This window comes from Colletotrichum lupini, chromosome 5 (assembly GCF_023278565.1).
Source record: "Colletotrichum lupini chromosome 5, complete sequence".
NCBI lineage: Eukaryota > Fungi > Ascomycota > Sordariomycetes > Glomerellales > Glomerellaceae > Colletotrichum > Colletotrichum lupini.
Window position 1 is genome coordinate 6469761 of NC_064678.1, and position 17273 is coordinate 6487033.

Consider the following 17273-nt stretch of genomic DNA (forward strand, 5'->3'; position numbering starts at 1 on the left):
TGCAAGAACAGACCAGGAGCTGAAAGGCTGTTGTAGATGATTCACCTGCAACTCTCAGATGCCATGGCATGACACGGCAAGTATGGTAAGACAGCGTTGTCGACCGATTGGGGTGGAATCTAGAATCATGTAAGAGGTCGCAGGTACCTTGCAGGAAGCTTCTCCAATTGACATTCATGAAATCAATTTACGCGTCGGTACCTGAGCGTGTCGAGGACGTGTAAAGCAGGCAGCACACGCGACAATGTGGTGCCTGAATGGTGAGCAGTGACTTGGTTGACCAGGTGAAGATGCACTCATCTTGGGCCAAATTCGGCAGGCAGCTGTGCACCTGGGACAGCTCGAGAAAGTACCAAGTCGCGTCTCTCTACCTTCGCAGGGGATCGCCGAGGCCAAGCTCCACTGCCAGCCATTCTCTTCGAATCTTGCGCCCCTGAGGTCCCTGACATCCCTGCCAGCTGGGAGACCGACGATGCACCTCGTTCGCTCCAGTTCCCATTATTCCACGATAGTGACTACCTCGCCTCACGAGCAATATTGTGAGATATCACCAGCATCACATCGATAGAAATACAAAAACTTATGGAAGGTATATTTCTTAATACTAGAGAAAACTTGAAGAGACTTAAAATCGATTCAATTGTCTTTTAGAGCGCGAAAACCTGACATGCCGTCGCACCTTCCCATGTCCCTCCTAACACTAACAACCACTTTAATGAGAGCTCCAGGAGAGCGGGACTTGTGGTTGCTCAGGTCACCCAAACGAGGAAAGAGCTCTTAAAGCTTTGAAGCTCCCCAGAGCTCCTTCCCTTCACCTGCCTGATATCCAGCTTCAGCTTCAGCTTCAGCACCTCACCTTACCTTACCTTACGATTTTATTCTATTTTTTTCACTCTCACCTCTTTCTCTTGCTTCTCACTCACTTCTTTCACTCTCACTCATTTTCTGTGCTGCCTAGAGCTGGGTTGGGTCGTCAATTGACCCTCCGCCGTTCTTTGAGGTGCCTCCACCTGCGGGTATATTCCTCATCGACCCTCTACTTTGCTCTCAAAAACTTTCCTCTTCTCAATCCTCTCATTCTCTTTCCTCTCATCCTCTTTCCTCTTACCTCAATCAAGATGACAAAGGCAAGAGCGTCGAGAGGTCATACCGTCAAGCCCGAGCCTGGCAATCATCAGAATACTTCTCCCACACCTTCCCTCACCAACACCTACAACGGCTCCCCAGAAGCTAACAGAAATCAATCCCGCTCCCACCATGCTGGGCCTGCGGATGTCAATCAATCATTCTTGAGATCAGACGCCCGTAAGTAATTTTTTTCCTTCTACTTACTAAGCTTCTCAAATTCGACATCTAATCATCGTACAGCCACGCCTTCTATCGCTCCTCACGGCGCTTACGCTGGCCCCCAAACTGTCCGCAGTGCACTTACGAACCCAACTTTCGACGAAAGTGAACCAGTTCTGCTTCAGGTTAGAAACAGAGATATGGATCCGCCCGTGATTCCCATGCAGAACGATTCATTTCTCGATGGTTCCTTCCGGGACATTGGCGCCAAGGTGAAGATTTTCAACGATACTCTCGGTGAACTACAGCAGCTTGGCGTCTCCCACGATGTCGCACTTCCTCAGCTCGTCCTAGTCGGCGATCAGTCTGCCGGAAAATCGAGCTTGATGTCTGGTCTTGCTGGTCTCAACCTCCCTCGCAGCGAGGGTGTCTGTACTCGATGCCCCGTCCACATTCGCGTTTCCCGGAGTGGCCCTCGCGACCGTGGCGGTCCGCAGTGGTCCTGCCGCGTCTCTCTTCAGCAGGACTACGCCTTCCGGCCTCCTAACCACTTCCTCACAAAGGCCGACGTCACTCCGGAGAACCCATTTCCGCCGTGGGTGAAGCAGGCGCGAGTGGTTAAGGAGTTCATGACCATCTACGATCAGTCTGACATTGACACTGTTCTGAAATGGGCTCAAATCGCCATTCTCAACCATGATCAGAACCACGAGCTGTACGTTCCCGGATCAGGCGCCATTACTAAGCAGTCCTTGTTGGACGACGAGGCAGAGAGAACTCTCGCCAAGTTCAGCCCCAACACGGTCGCCTTGGAGATCAAGGGCCCGGACCTGCCTGATCTATCTTTCTACGACATGCCTGGCATTTTCCGCAACGCGGCTCGCGAGGAAGATGAGTACCTCGTGTCGGTGGTGGAGAACCTGGCACGCGAGTATATTTCGCATTCTGAAGCCCTCATCATCTGGGCCGTGCCAATGAATGTCGATCCTGAGACCTCCTCGACTCTGTCAATCATTCGTGTTCTCCAAGCCCAGCAACGGACAATCGGAGTCATGACAAAGGCTGATCTTCTTCCTGAAGGCAACAATACTCAATGGCTTTCGATGTTGCGCGGAGAGGCGCACAAGATCGGCCACGAATTCTTCATTACATCTAGGCCGTCGAATCAGAAGCTCGACGAGCAACAGAGATGGGAGGAGGGATTCTTTCACCAAGATGCTAGTGAACGCTGGCCAGAGGAGTTCCATCCATTCCGCGAGCGATGTGGCGTGGAGAAACTCAAGATCGCTCTCTCCGAGAAGTTGGGCAAGGAATTCGCCAAGAAGTAGGTTTTCTACTCCAATTGTCTATTCCTGATATGTCGAAGAGATACTGACGTTTCCAGCTTGCCTTCAATCAAGAATAAGGTCCAGACGAGATTGAGTGAGATCGAAGCTGAGCTCAGCACGCTCCCCGAGCTGCCTAACAATGTCGAACTGGAGGTTCGAAAGAGCTTGATGGCGTTCTCCTCCACTGTCAAGGAAACTCTTCGTGGCAGAAAGTTTTCCTCTAACTATGGATCTCTTTCGGACAGCTTCCGCGACTGTATACTTCAGATGAAGCCCAAGTTCATACTCAAGGACAAGTCCGACATTCCCGTTCTCGAGATCTCTGATGACGATGACGACAGCTCATCTGTCACCCCTTCAAACAGGAAGCGTGGCGGCTATGGTCAACATCATTCAGCTGCCAAACGAGCCCGCCCAACACCCGTCAATGGTGGTAACTCCTTCTCGGCTGCCATCAAGACAGAAGACAGCGCTCCGGCGCCATCAACACCCTCTCGCCGAGGACCACCCCAGTCGATGCCTCTGGCCCCGCCGTTCCAACGGTATGCTAACCATGGCGCTGGATTTCGGACACTGGCGCAGATTCGCGAAGACATCAAGGCCAAGACCAAGGCAGGCATGCCTAGTATTGTGCCTGACGAGGTCTATGAAGATCTATGCAAGCAAGCCGTAAAGGCCTGGAACCAGCCCATGGAAACCTTCTTGCAGGAGACTATGAATGTTCTTCAACGAATCGTCGACTACGCCCTTAGCCAGGCTTTTGGTTCCCTGATGAAGCGATTGATCTTCAAGAAGTCTACCAACCTCATGAACGAATTTCTGAGAGAGCGCCGTAGCGAGGCCATGTCTTTTCTCAAGGATATTTACGACATGGAGACATTCCAGCTCTTCACGGTTAACCAAAAGGCGTTTCAAGATTATGAACGCTCTGAGAGTCGGGTGCTCACGCGTTACCGCCACGTTATGCGCTGGCAGGCATTCTCGGGAGATTCCTACGAGTTCCATGATTGGGACCACATGACGCCAGAGCAGCGCATGAATGAAGAGCGGAAGCATAACGTCGAACTTGGAAAGATGGGCCCAGACACCTTTGATAAGGAGCTGAGGGTGGCTGCCTACGTCCGAGGTTACTACATGTTGTCCGCTCTCCGCTTCGCCGACACGGTCTGTCTGTCGGTCACGTCCCGGATGATGCCGAAGATTGTCCAGGATCTCGACTTCTTCCTCGAGAATAACCTCGGTCTCATCGGTCGTCATGACGAGACCGTATTTGCCCGCCTGATGGAAGAGGATGAAGCGACCGCACGCAAGAGGGAGCGACTAAAGAACGAGCTGGAGAAGTTTAAGAAAGCTCTCGACTCGATCACGACCAACGAGTTGGAGGGCGCTTTTGGGTCGTCTTCGCAGGGAAGAGATGCATTCGAGGTGTACGGCGAGTCTTTTGCCGAGACCATGGATGTGGACGGAGGATGTTGAGCCGTCAAACATGTCTTGCTTGGGTGATCATTATGATTGCTAGCTCGCAAAGTTCTTGAAAGTCTGAGCCCCAAGTCGACTATATGTCAAGGGAGTCAGTCGATGGTCGTGTTTGGCAAAGGGGCGGAGCCCATTTGATAAATGTTCAACTATCGTAGTTGGGTCCGATCTTGTGGACAGAGAGAGACCATGTGGCTGATTGGCACAACTGGGAGTGGCCATTTGGCGTGAAGTAATGGAGTTTCGGATACCTAAGGAAGGCCACAGGATTGTTTGCTTTTTGTCAGCCGGAAGGCATATTCGCAGAAGATACCATTATTGCACGTAGTTAGCTAGCTCAGAGAATAGACACCAAGATGTGTCAACCACCTTTGGCCGGATATAATGGGCAAAGAGTCGAGATAACAGCTTGCCAATGGAAGGCCCGTTTCGCATGAACGACTTCTCACATGTATGCTGGCAAGGCTGGGTTGAACCATCGGAATCACGGCCTAGAAAAATCTAGAGAAAGAAGAGCCAAGCCGAGATGGAAAGAAGCGCGCGGTGACGAAGCGCAGGTAAGAGGGAGAAGTCGCCCATGGAAGTAGAGACCAAGGCATGCTACTAACGGATGGGAAAGCGAGAACTCCCTCCCTTGTCTTGGCCACAACCAGAAGGCCCGGAATTCAGCAGATTGGACTGTGGTAATTGGAAGTGTTGCCAAATCCAAATCTTGTCGTCCTCCTCGAGCCAACCTCAGCTTGCCGTCTACATCCCTACACACCTACGACCACGATAATCCTTCCGCTGCGTTGGCTCCGTCCACACCCTCAAACATCGCATTTCCCCTTTCTACGTGCTGATAGTTTCTGGGGTAAGCTACACGCATCGACTTTATCCGGCCTCGTTGCCCTCCCGTGGACCTGGAACCGCCTAAGAGGTGGTGGTCTGTCGCTTAGCCTGGCATTTCGGCCACTGCTTCATGATCCTCGTCGTCGGCTAAATTGGCCAGGATCTAACCGGAATGTACAGACTTGGGGTCCTCCAACATACAACTCCTTCTCTCATCCACTCCTCTCCAGAAAGAGGGTGCGGCGAGACAAGACAAGGCAGCAGAATTCCATTTTGATGGTGCCGCCATCGAAGTCACCGGGTACCGGAATGCCTACGCCAAAAACAACCGCGCATGAGAGTCACAGACTCATTCCAGCCCGGCAGCATGGTCCCGGCAGCCGTTCAGCCTAGTGCTGTGGGCCTGAGCTTGGAGTCCGGGGAGAGTGTCAGTCGCAGTGGGCTTCCCCGGATTTGGAAGCATCGTGCCATGCTTCCGACTGCCATTGTCGGTGGGTCATGAGACACTGTCAAGCTTGGACACGACGTGTTGGTACTAACATCTGTTTGATGACAGGACGACCCTCGATACGGATCTGCAAGATTCCACAGGATTGGCCGACGAGGGCTCGCGCCAACGCTTGTGTATCTGTCGAATAATTGGCACGCGAGTTTGGGATTGATACGCGCCTTGGGAAGCTTGCGAAGCCAAACAAGCGAGCCGCGCAGATCACTAACTCCTGGTGATCAACTGCAGATTGTCACCAACTTGACCGTAACAAGCATTCGGTACGCCCTGAGCAGTTTCCAACCGCGATCATCGGAAGCCGACTCAATGTCCATCCTATCAAATCAGGCAAACAGACCATAGATCCTCCTCCATATTCATCGTCTGTCCAATCGGCGCATGAGAATCAAGTTGTGCTGATGAACAAGGTCCGTAGGAGTAAGTCCAAGACGTCAGAATTAAGTGGTCTGCTGAGTTCCGCCTTCTTGCTAGGATCAATTTAGATTCCATATGGTAGCGCAGCTCTCGTTTCTTGGATCCAAATTCGGCTTGAAACTAAATCAAGGTAATACAGTCTGTAACAGAACGGCTTACAGTCGTCTCAGGAGCATCAGAAACCTGGGCAGACTAGTCCTGATGGGTATCAAAGTACTTGTCAGATACCGGCCCTGGCTTCCGAAGAGGCGCTTCTTCCAACCCCCTACGCTACTAATGGCGCTCCCGCTTTTCTCCATAGAAACGTAGGCTGCATGATCACGCGAGGACAAACGGCGCCGGCATACCGTCCTGCTCTAAGCTCCAAAAATCATGTTTTGATACTTCAACCGCTCTTATGAGAGGTTTGGCTGACTTTCACGCAAAGGAGCTGGCCTCTACTTCTTGGAGTGTCGCTGGGATCTGAAGAGAGAATCATGAACCCGAAACCTCCCTGCTCCTCCGAGGTATCAAAGATCAGGGAAAGGAAGTTTGTCGGGTCCCCTCGTGCACACTATCGTAGGACCCCAACACACAATGCAGAACCGTCAATCCGAAGCCCTCTAGGTGTTGAGCATACATATTCGTCATCTAAGCCGCGAAATGGCCTTATAAGCGCAACAGTCGATGGTTGGAATGGCAGCACACGCGTCCAAACAGACGAAGTATCTCATCCAAAAGCAGTTTCCTGGAGAACTAGCGGTCACTATTGAGTTACAGCTGTTCAGCATTGACATTCGCCGACTGAAAGCCTTCATCGAACGAGGGCCGTCACCTTATTCGCTTCGCTAAAGGCATCCTGTGCCTCACACCCGCATGATCAGTCTTAAACGAGTCCAATTGACACTCTTCGCCCACCACCATCAGTTTCAACTGCTGGTAGCTTGTCTATTACTCACGGCTTGATTCAAGCAGTGGACTGAAGTAGGTAGAGCTTTCCCCAGTCTCCGCACTTCCCCTACACCAACACACCCTCAGCACCTAGACCCATCTCGCCATGCGATCGGTCTTTGCCTTTAAGAGTCTCTTGACGTTATTGACCAATGATAGTTACATGGTTAATATCATCTGTCTTTTGCCGGACATTCATCCAGACGGCCCTTCTCATCAAGCCACATGTGCTGTACCCCAGTCCAGCTTGACACCTGAACCGCATCTCGCCCGGGCCGGACAGGGCTTTTCAATCGAATTATGGTACGCTAGTTCCTTGCACCTGAAGTGTTGTTATCTTTGGTCTGAGTGGTTTATTCTTTCTTGTGATGGCAGAAGCTTACTCACGCCAGGCATAAACCAAACTGAGGGACGTGGAGCTACGAGGTCGAATTTGCCACCAAACCAGCGTCAAGTGATACACTTGGACACATAATATCTCGAGCGCCGGACTACGAAGTTCGAAGCATCATAGACTACGAAACCTGCATACGGAAGAGGCTCCCACGGGGCATAAAAGTAAGGGCCCAAAGGACTACTAAGTGATTGATGGAAGCTCTGGCTAGCCAGCTGGCGTGCTTCGCTGCTGCGGTGGCATTACCAGTCTGTTGGGATCCAACTAGTAGATGTCACTTAGCTGGGGGTTTGGAACCAATTCGAACTGCAGACAAGGTGCAGTCTCAATGATGGGCTATAGGATTCAGGTTCGATGGATGAACCGGCGGACCGGAGATGCCTGGCACGCAGCCAAGCTGCACTCGTGAATGTACGATCTAGGGGTCCCAATATTAACAGGACACGGAATGCAACTCCAGAACGTTTTTGGCAACGTACGGTAAAGCATCAACATGGCTCTGGTTCCTTTCTTTTTCAAAGCAGCCCATGGGGAAGCCTCCCGGTACCCCTGTTCGTTCAGTTGGGTTGTCACGTAAACGGCACGGAGATGAGTCTTTTGCAACGCCATGTTGTATGCAAGAAACAGTTGGCTAGCTCGCGTGGCACATGAATGGCGTGTCGAATATCTAATCCCCAATGCAACCAGGCCCGGGCCACGAATCACAAGACAGCAGACCCTGGAATCCAAGTCGATGCTTGCACCGGCACCAGGTGGAGTGTTTCTGTGCCGCACAAAACCATCCCATTGAGGCCTGTCTGGGTCTATGTCGAGCGACCTGAGATTTGCTTGAGCTTTCCCGAGAGGCCAGGCAGAGACGCGCGACCGCGCCCGTTCCCATAGTCGAGACTCGAGACCTAGATTCGGTCAAACTGTTTATGACTTTTGGAGAGGGGCCGCCCACTCCAATCATCCAACCCATCTTTACCCGCGTGCCGCCAATTCGTGCCGTCGCCGCCGCACATCCCTGCTCCTGATGCATCCCCGCCTCCCCCAGACGCTTCCTTCACGGGGGTGAGCACGTCCGAATGGGGGTGAACAGACTAGCTCCGGGGTCAGCAGCCGTGCAGATCGGGAGAATTGCAATGTTTCCACCCTATTTGAGGAAAACCCGGGGTCAGGAAGTGAGGAAACACATATAAGTCCTCGACCCTGATCTCCTCGTTCACAGACCGTTTCCCTCTTCACCCGCGAGTCGGCCAGGCAACTTCCATACCCTCTCTTATCACTCTTTTTAGGAAACCTTCATCAGTATTCAAGGAAGAATCCATAAAACACCGACACGATGGTGAAAAAGGCCGTCATGTCCCGGCAAGTGGCCGACAACGTTGGCATCGCGCAGGCCGAGGCCCCGCGATTCGAGAAGGTGTACTGGCTGAGAGAGCCCCATCTTCGCAAGCTATACTTCTCGACCATCTTCCTCATGGTCGCTTCAGCCACCACCGGCTACGATGGCATGCTCGTCAACACTTCTCAGCAGATGTCACGATGGAAGGACTACTTTGGCGACGGTGTCTCCGACAACAACAAGCTCGGTATCCTCATCAACATGTTCAATATTGGTTCCATTGTTTCGTACTTCATCACACCATACGTGGCAGACAACTTTGGACGTAAGATTGCCATTGTCAGCGGTTGTTGCTTCATGATCGTCGGCGGTGCCGTCACGGCGTTCTGCAACGGCTGGGGAAGTAAGTCAAACGCTCTTGCTCTTCCTGAGTGGTTGAAGTATGAGACTAACTGTCATTCTAGTGTACATCGGCGGTCGGTTCATTCTGGGTTTCGGCAACTCACTTGCTCAGATGGCGTCCCCCTTGCTGCTGACCGAGATCTGCCACCCTCAACACCGTGGTCCCGTCACTGCTGTAGGTTTTCTCTGCGACCCAACCCCAAACACCATACATGAGCCTTTTGCAAAGTTGGAGCAAGATCTGACTTGAGGTAACAGATTTACAACTGTCTTTGGAACCTGGGTGCCCTAATCGTCGCCTCCATCGGCTGGGGAACCTCATATGTGAACAACGACTGGTGCTGGCGATCCATCACCTTCATTCAGATTGTCCCCTCCGTCATCCAGCTCATCGGCATCTGGTGGGTTCCTGAGTCGCCGCGTTACCTCATTAACAAGGACCGCTCCGAGGAAGCTCTCGCCGTCTTGGCCAAGCACCATGCTGGCGGCGACTTGAACAATGCCACCGTTCAATTCGAATTCCGCGAGATGAAGGAAACCATTCTGATGGAGAGAAACGCCGACAAGACGACCAGTTACGTCGACTTCCTCAAGACCAAGGGAAACCGCTGGCGTCTGGCAATTATCATTTCCCTCGGTATCATCTCCCAGTACTCTGGAAACGCCCTCTTCTCCAACTACATGGACGCCATCTACGAGGGTGCCGGCATCACCGAGCAGAACCAGAAGCTCGCCATCTCGACCGGAAAGTCCATTCTCGATCTTTCATGCTCCATCGGTGCCGCCTTGACCGTCGACTATTTTGGACGTCGCCCACTGTTCCTGACTGCCATCAGCGGTATGGTCGCGTCATTCGTGTGCTGGACCATCACCGGTGCCGTTTTTGAGAACTCCGGCAACACGAACCAGGGCTCTGGTTACGCCCAGCTCGTCTTCATCTGGATCTTTGGTATCTTCTACGACATTGGTTTCTCCGGACTGCTCATTGCCTACGGTCTTGAGGTCTTGCCTTTCCACCTCCGTGCCAAGGGCATGATGATCATGAACATCACCGTCCAGGCCATCCTCGCCATTGGAAAGTACGTTGCATCCATCCCCCATGTGTATTGAATGACCCAGCTAACCACATCATCAGCCAAACCAACAAGGTCGCATGGGACAAGCTCCCCAACCACTGGAACTTTATGTTGTTCTACACCCTCTGGGACTTCTGCGAGCTCGTCTTTGTCTACTTCTTCTACGTCGAGACCAAGGGCCCCACCTTGGAGGAGATTTCCAAGATCTTTGACGGTGACGACGCTGTCGCGCACGTCGACCTCACCCAGGTCGAGAAGGAGATTGATGCCAACATCCACGAGGAGGATATCAATACCCGCGCCGCGCACAGCGAGAAGACGGCTGCCTGAAATGTTCGATCTCTTACGCAGCGACCGACAAGAAACGGAAGAAAATTGAAGAAAAAACATGCATCCTTTTGTATTGCAGTTCGGATAGGTCTAGCCGGGCTAGGTGGTGGACGTAATACGGGTTCAGCATCGGCTGGGCTCAGGAATTTGGGGTTGTTCATGATACCAGAGGCATCGCGACACAAGACACGCTCATGTCCTGCTATGGATGGAAGGTGGCTTGCCGAGTGGTGCCTTGTCAATTACTCTCGTTAGTTACAAGTAGGCTATACACGACCCGTAGTGCACTCCCCCGTGGAGTCTCTGCGGTAATCTGAAGCCATCAGCAACTGTAATTTCCTCTCTTTGGGCGGCGGATTGCCAACGCCTGGAAAAAGCCAATTCCCCCTCAAGCTTTTGCTACGGTCTTGGCCGGGTCCTCCTCCGTCCCTCGGGAGACTAAACCCTATATCCCCCCCCGGATTTCCTAATAGAGGTTGAGAAAGCGCTAGTGCCGGCATCCACATATCCACATAGCACGAGGGCTCTGGATACGAGAGGGGAATTGGTGGGAATTTCTTTGGGAGAGAAAAAGCAGGGGGTTGTTCTTTGTCCTGCAGGCGTCGTTTACTTGGCGTTGGAGGTAGACAGGTATGCAAAGACGGAGGGAGACCTCAGGAGTGGGAATGAGGGGGTGGGGAGAGAGGACGGGCCGTGGAACCGGTAGGATTCGGCCCCCTCGTATGCGGGGGAGGAGCCGACGGCATGGGATGCTTATGCGGTTTTGAAAATATGGCTTTTGGGGGTCTGATTTTCGTTTGCTTCCTTTTGTCCCTCTTGGGTTGAGATTGTGGTGTGTGTAGTAGAGATGCAGCCTAGGGAGCGTTGAATGAATCCATGCATTGAATTGTCTTTGTCAAAGGCTTGAGAACATCATGAAGTTCTCGTCTCTGGCCTTTCTCAGCCGGGATTGCTGGACAAATGTAAGAGAATTTAGTCTACCCGTGTCGCTTGAAGATGGAGGAACTCAAGTGTCGGCTGCCTTGGGAAATCTGATAAGCGGGTGTGATGGTCTGACATGCTTCGGAGACTGGGATGAGATGCGTTGGTAAGGGGCGCCGGAGGAGGTGTTCCTCATTTCATTGTTTGTGGTGTTTTTTGCTTCTTCCTCTTGTCCTTGGTTCGCTTAACTGGCAGCCTGCACGTGTGCCCAGCATTCGTGTAACCTCTGGCAACGATACGCTTGTCAGGGGCGTGACTTACCTCTTGTATGCCATTATGCCGCACGATGGCTACGGACCTTTTGCTTCGGTTGTTTTTACAATGTTTGTGACGATGTTATCCTTGAACCACAGGCCGATGGCGCGTAGCGTACCGGAGAAAAGACGATGGTAATATTGAACTGCATTATTGGCACTGAAATGACGAGTGATAACAATGCTCTATGAACCGCTAAAGCACAGAATTCCAGTAATATCCCCTGGCACAATAACATCTACAACGTGCTAGTCATGCCTTTCTAATAGGTAAAGTAGGTAATGATACATTGGAAACAGAGCAGCTGTTCACGGATGATGCCTTTAAAGCCCTAGCTCACCGCCAACAACCTCGAGAGCCTCCACGCAGAGCTTCAACACCGCCTCGTCTCCAGAAGAGCCCGCTACCTGCACAGCGCTGACGAGGAGGGGATACAGCCGCAGCAGATGTTTCCTTCCCTCACTATCGACGTTGGGCGTGCTGGGGATGGCATCCGACTCGGACGTCAAATCGACCAGCTGCCGGAGCACGCGCAGCAGCTCCTTTCGCTGCGAAAGCGGCTGCGGCATGCGGCCTCGCAGGGGCTGGTCGGCAATGTACGCCCGAACGGTCAGCGCTGCGCGGAGGATGAGAAAGGGCGCGACGGTACGCGCGATACGGATGTGCAGGGCCTGCGGCGCCTCCGAGAGGTGCGAGGTCGCGGAGCGCGGAGGGGGGAACGCGGGTGTTGGCGGTTGCACGACAATACGCAGGCTCTCAACGTCGTATGTTGATACAAGAGAGAAGAGCTCGTCGACGCAAACGTAGGCCATACGGTCGCGGCGGGTCGGGAGCGGGTCCACGGTGCGACCGGTGCGTTTTTTGTAGAGTGCTGTGAGGCCGTTGGCGCCGTCGCTGCTGGAGCCGAAGAGGAGGGAGGACTCGGTCGGCGAGGGGTCGTGGATGATAGAGGTCCGGAAGAGGCTTTCGGCGTAGGCTTTGCGTGTCTTGTCTGGAATCGCCTCGGCTCCTAGGGATGGGATGATGAGTTCGCGAAGTTTGTGGAATGATGCAATGTCAAAGGACTCGTCGTCCGAGAGGTCTGCTGATGAGGGCGCAGCGTTGGTGTCTGCGCTTACAATACCGTCGGCGATTCCGATAATCATCTGCCACATGTCCTGGAGCGTCGAGCGGGGGATTTCGAGGGCGCGGACCTGAGGCAGTGTGGCTTCCAAGATGGCGAGAATCGAGTTGGTCGCGAGACGCCATGGCTGGGCTGACTTGGTAACAATGGGGAAGCCATATTTGAGGACAACGGGCTTGGAGAGCGCCGAGAGGGCCGAGGAGAAAGCCTCGCTAGCGTAAATATCTACGTCGGATGCGTTGCGAAGGATAAGAGTTTGCAGGATGGACATGCTGGCTTTCGACATGGCCACATATGTTCTCCGCTGCGTTGCGCTCTGCGCCTTGAGGGCTTCGTCGCTGAAGGCTAGGCGGACGAACTCCGCCACCTGGGAGATCATGGCTGAGGGCACGCCAGCGAGGTCTGTTCGCACCATCTTGATGGCTTCCAGGACTTGATTCTGCAGCGGCGTGACATACTCAATGTCGTTCACGTAGGCTCCGACTGTGGCTTGTTGCAGAGCTTCGCGGAAGAGGGTCAACATTTGGCGGACACGATCAACTGTAAGGTCTTGCTGGACGAGTTGGTACACATCGTGGAAAGCCGCAACGTAGGCAATCAAGCAATTTTGGTTGTCTGCCTTCTTGCCGTCCTCTTCATCTAGAGAGACGGGCGTACCCCGAGACCACAGCTCCCATGCCGCGTTGACAGTGTTTGTGTCAAAAATGGGTCTGCCGGGATCGTAGTCGAGCTTGATGACCTTGCCGAGTGCTTTGTACGTGGCCGTGTTGATTGTGAGCACCTTAAAATCGAGTAGAGTAGCAAAGTGACCAAGAAGCTCTTGCCACAGGGCATTAAATGAGGAATGCGTGGATAGTGTCTCCATGTAGGTCGTGAGGAGCTCGGAAATACCGGTCAAGACAACGGATGCTGTCTCGTGCCACTCTTTGCGGTCTTGCAGGGTGGTACTGTCGGTTGCGGCGGCCTTGAGTTCTTCCTCTATCGATGAAAGAAGCTTGAAAACCACAGACTTGACGCAGGTGGACCATGCCTCTGGGCTCAACTTATCGCCATACGCGTCAAAGATTCTCAACAAGGTCTGAATCGCGCTATTGCGTAGCTCAAGTCGTTCATCGGCTGTCACGGTCGTGAGTCTTAACAGCAACAGCATCCAAAGAGCGGCGTCTGAGGCAATGTGTTCCGAATTTGCAGCCAAGGCTGCCAGATCAGATATACTTGAGCCCTGCATCAGGTCGGCGGTGACAGGAAGGGTCTCAGTCTTGCCGGAAAGGAAATCTGACAGGACCCAGAAAAACGTGACAGTCTACAAAATGTTAGCTTGGTCCAAAGGGCTTGACGCTTTGCAACATACCGTTAATGCAATATTGAGGTCATCATCTTGTGAGCAAAATTTGTAAAGGGTATCGACAAGGATGAGAAAGCAGGAATTCGGCAAAGACGCTAGGAAGTCGGAGCAGATGAGTTGAAGAGAATTGAAAGATGACCGGACAAGCTTCGCTGATCTGGTCATGAGAACGTTCGTCTGGGAGCCCCGACGTTCTCCAAGGGCGAACTTTTTGTTGATGAAGATGGAGCCGATAATCTCAAAAGCAATCTCCCACCCGCTAACGAGTGTCTCGCCACAGTTTTCAAGCAGGTTCTTCAGTCCTTCTAGGATAACCTTGTGGATTTCGACGTCGGTGCTATGACTGGCGACGGTGACCTCCCTATCTTCTTGCTGCAGAGGCAAGAGTGCATCGCGGAGAGCCTCGAGGAGAAGCAACTGAACTTGACCGCATTGCTCACGCTCCATTGTGGCCGCAATGTTGGCTGCATCAAGAGCCAGTCTGACGAGAATTTCTGCCGCTCGCAGCCTTACGGAAGCGTTCATTGAAGACGCATTGATGATATGGATCAATTCAGAAGTCAGAGGGGTCCATCCCGATATGTCTGGAGAGTAAGATAGCAAGCGATCGATATTGATCGTAGCAATATCACCCAGCTTGGCCAGAGCGAAGTGGTCTTCCTGATTCGGTCCCGCAGCGGCTGCTGTAGAGACACTGAGAACACGACGGTGTTGGCCAGCTTGCGACGGCTTCATGCCTCCTGATGTAGGCGACTTTGGTTGCGCTGCAGTCTCTGTCTTCGACTTGTCATCTTTTGCTCTTTCCAAGAGGTCGCATACCGCCTCAACGACTTGTGCAAAGGCATCATTGGGAAAGTCAATAGTGCTTTCGATCAGACGAGATGCTGCCGTCTCAACAGCGCGGACTTCACTGCTAAAGTTGGAGAGTAGTGCATTTGCCTCGCCCTCTGCATGCTGGTCTGTTCCCTTCGTTGCGAGTGGCGTTCGGCCAGGAGTCTTACTCGTGGAGAACAGTACGAAATCGGCCTGCTGCAAGGTTTCCAGGATGATACGCCATGAAGAACCAAGAGTCGGACCAAGAGCAATGCCAAGGTTAAGGAGCGCTCGCAGACATAGTAGATTACGAGTGTTGAGCGTCATCTGGCTTCCCTCAAGGCCTTGCTGTCGACCTCTGTCAGCGACGGGCGAGGCTTGGGTGACAAGACTATCGACACTTAGTAGTCCTCGTGCGTTGCTCAGAATGCTGTTGGGCGCTTCTGTGGTGGGTGTGGGTGTTGTTGGTCGAGCTGGCCCAGCATTCAGGCATGCCGTGAACACATTCGGTGGCACTGCCGCCTTGCCCAGCGTCGTCAAGAATGCGTCTCTTGGGGTAGACAGCTGAAGCAAGCCGGCGACATGCGCAAACTTTTGGAATGCCCTCACCAGACTGTGGTAGTATTCAGAGTCCATAGCAGCATAGAGGAACGTAGAACAGGTAGCAAGGATGGCAGGCCAGCATTCCTCAATGATGGCGGCGCAAATTTTGACTTCTTTGTGCATGGGATGATCCTCCAAAGCAAGAGGGTTGAGCGGGACGGGGTTCTTCTTGAATGATGCTGCTCGTTCCAACGCAGCTCGTGACCCGTCTGTATCATCTTGTGCAGGTGCCGGTGAGTCACGGCCAACTTCCTGCTTCCCACTCTTCTTGCGATTGCGGTTATCCCCCGGGACGGTGAGGGGAAGGATGAACTTGGCAAGGCCTTCAGAGAGCGATCCTATGCAAGACAAAGTCAAGCTGTAGATGTAAGAATCCGGAATAGATGGTGCCTCGGTCTTGTCGAGCTGGTCGATGCAAGGGACCCGGACGCTACTCCACTGCGTGCTAATGCCCACATTGGAGCCGTCTGCGCTGACGGAGCCGCTGATAATACCCGTGACGCCGCTGGCCTCGAGCATGGCTTGATCGGTTGATGATGCGATGCTAGCATAAGGGTTCATAACCGGGATTGTTGATTGGTGTCCAAGACCAATAACAGACGGTTTCTCGGTGCTAAGCCGCACAAAGGTGGCGGTCAAGTGTTTGAGGACATCCTTCTCGCCTTCTTTGGCATCGTAGTTGACGAAGATCCGTCTGATCAAGGCGTGCTCTGAGAAGATACCTCGGAACACTTCTAAACACAGTGCTCTCTTCCATGTCGCCGTGTCCTGGTCCAGTAGATGCGTCAGGATATCAAGTGCATCTCCGCTTTCGGTTGGGAGAATGTTGATATGGCGTCGTAGGAGGGTGTACAGAATCCGAACCAGCCTGACGGACGTAGCAAAGTTTGGCTTTCCTTTCAGCGCGCTAGTGATGAATGGCATGACCCGAATCTGTAGGATGTGTGCTTGTTCTTTGTGGGTAGAAAAGACGGCGGCGTGGTTGGTAAGAACCGACTCTATCAGTTCCAGTCCGAATGTTTGTGGTAGACCGGAGAATCTCAGGTACTCGGGGCGCTGGTTTTCCGTCATGAGGCATAAGTCGTTGAATATCTAAGCAGATGTAAGTGACGGAACTGAGAAGTAGGCAGGCGCGGCTTACCCTGTACGCATCCAGCGCCGCAGCGCGCAGTTCGACTGTGCCCTCACCGGACGGCGCCTCGCCAGCGGGAGGGCCACTGGAAGCCGTTTCTATGCACGGTCAGCAGATATACTTGGTGGCAGAAAGACCCAAGACTGACTGTCTTCAGCAACGACCTTGTCAAACACAGACACGACGAGCTGTTGTAAGGTTGCCGCAGAGGTGTTGTTGACGATAGCATTTTTGCTGGACTGCAGTATGAAGCAGATGTTCAAAGCGGTGATGAGAAGGTCGCCTTTGAGATCAGTGGCATAGTTTTGCAATAATGACGGCAAAGCCTGGAGGATTTTGAGTTGAACGTCGAGACCAGCCGAGGTTGCCTCTCTCAGAGCTTCGAGGACCTGGTTCAACTTCCCCCTGGGAAGAGCACGGGCGACGATGAGCCTCTGGAGGCATACAATGGCGATTCCAGTAAACTTTGCATTCTTGGTGCCACATGCGATGATGAAGGGATTCACAAAGTTGGGTCTCTGGGCAAGCTCTGTATCGAGAGGTCAGTCATGGATCCATAGCTAGGAGGGGATCGACAGGGGGGGATACACACCGTTGGCAGCTTGAGCTTCATTAGCTCCTCTAAGCGCTTTGAGTTCCTCGAGAGACTTTTCAGCAGCCTTATCCATACATGATTAGCATTGAGTCTTAGTTATTCGGAGAATCAAGCGCACACCTG

At 52.8% G+C, this 17273-nt stretch overlaps 5 protein-coding genes across 5 annotated transcripts; 3 read left to right on the plus strand and 2 right to left on the minus strand.

Moving 5' to 3' along the window:
* Positions 1–818: 818 nt before the first annotated feature.
* CLUP02_11357 (dynamin family protein) lies at positions 819–4091 on the plus strand (the record flags this gene model as incomplete). The annotated part of the gene is made up of 3 exons (XM_049290325.1): positions 819–1305; positions 1369–2611; positions 2672–4091. Coding segments are annotated over 3 exons (3150 nt in total), but the record flags the coding sequence as incomplete, so codon positions are not given.
* Positions 4092–6519: 2428 nt separating this feature from the next.
* CLUP02_11358 (uncharacterized protein) lies at positions 6520–8225 on the plus strand (the record flags this gene model as incomplete). Its single annotated transcript, XM_049290326.1, has 8 exons — positions 6520–6653; positions 6719–6797; positions 6869–7077; positions 7380–7435; positions 7492–7573; positions 7629–7741; positions 7804–7920; positions 8002–8225. The coding sequence occupies 8 exons, from the start codon at positions 6520–6522 to the stop codon at positions 8223–8225; spliced, it is 1014 nt and encodes a 337-aa protein (XP_049147471.1).
* Positions 8226–8492: 267 nt separating this feature from the next.
* Positions 8493–10303, plus strand: CLUP02_11359 (uncharacterized protein; the record flags this gene model as incomplete). Its single annotated transcript, XM_049290327.1, has 4 exons — positions 8493–8898; positions 8960–9072; positions 9156–9976; positions 10033–10303. 4 exons carry the CDS (start codon positions 8493–8495, stop codon positions 10301–10303), a joined length of 1611 nt encoding a protein of 536 aa, XP_049147472.1.
* A 266-nt stretch (positions 10304–10569) lies between these two features.
* CLUP02_11360 (uncharacterized protein) lies at positions 10570–11183 on the minus strand (the record flags this gene model as incomplete). Its single annotated transcript, XM_049290328.1, has 2 exons — positions 10570–10955; positions 10997–11183. Coding segments are annotated over 2 exons (573 nt in total), but the record flags the coding sequence as incomplete, so codon positions are not given.
* A 679-nt stretch (positions 11184–11862) lies between these two features.
* On the minus strand, positions 11863–17223 carry CLUP02_11361 (endosomal peripheral membrane protein; the record flags this gene model as incomplete). The annotated part of the gene is made up of 5 exons (XM_049290329.1): positions 11863–13965; positions 14014–16515; positions 16565–16653; positions 16704–17084; positions 17148–17223. 5 exons carry the CDS (start codon positions 17221–17223, stop codon positions 11863–11865), a joined length of 5151 nt encoding a protein of 1716 aa, XP_049147474.1.
* Between the last annotated feature and the right edge of the window lie 50 nt (positions 17224–17273).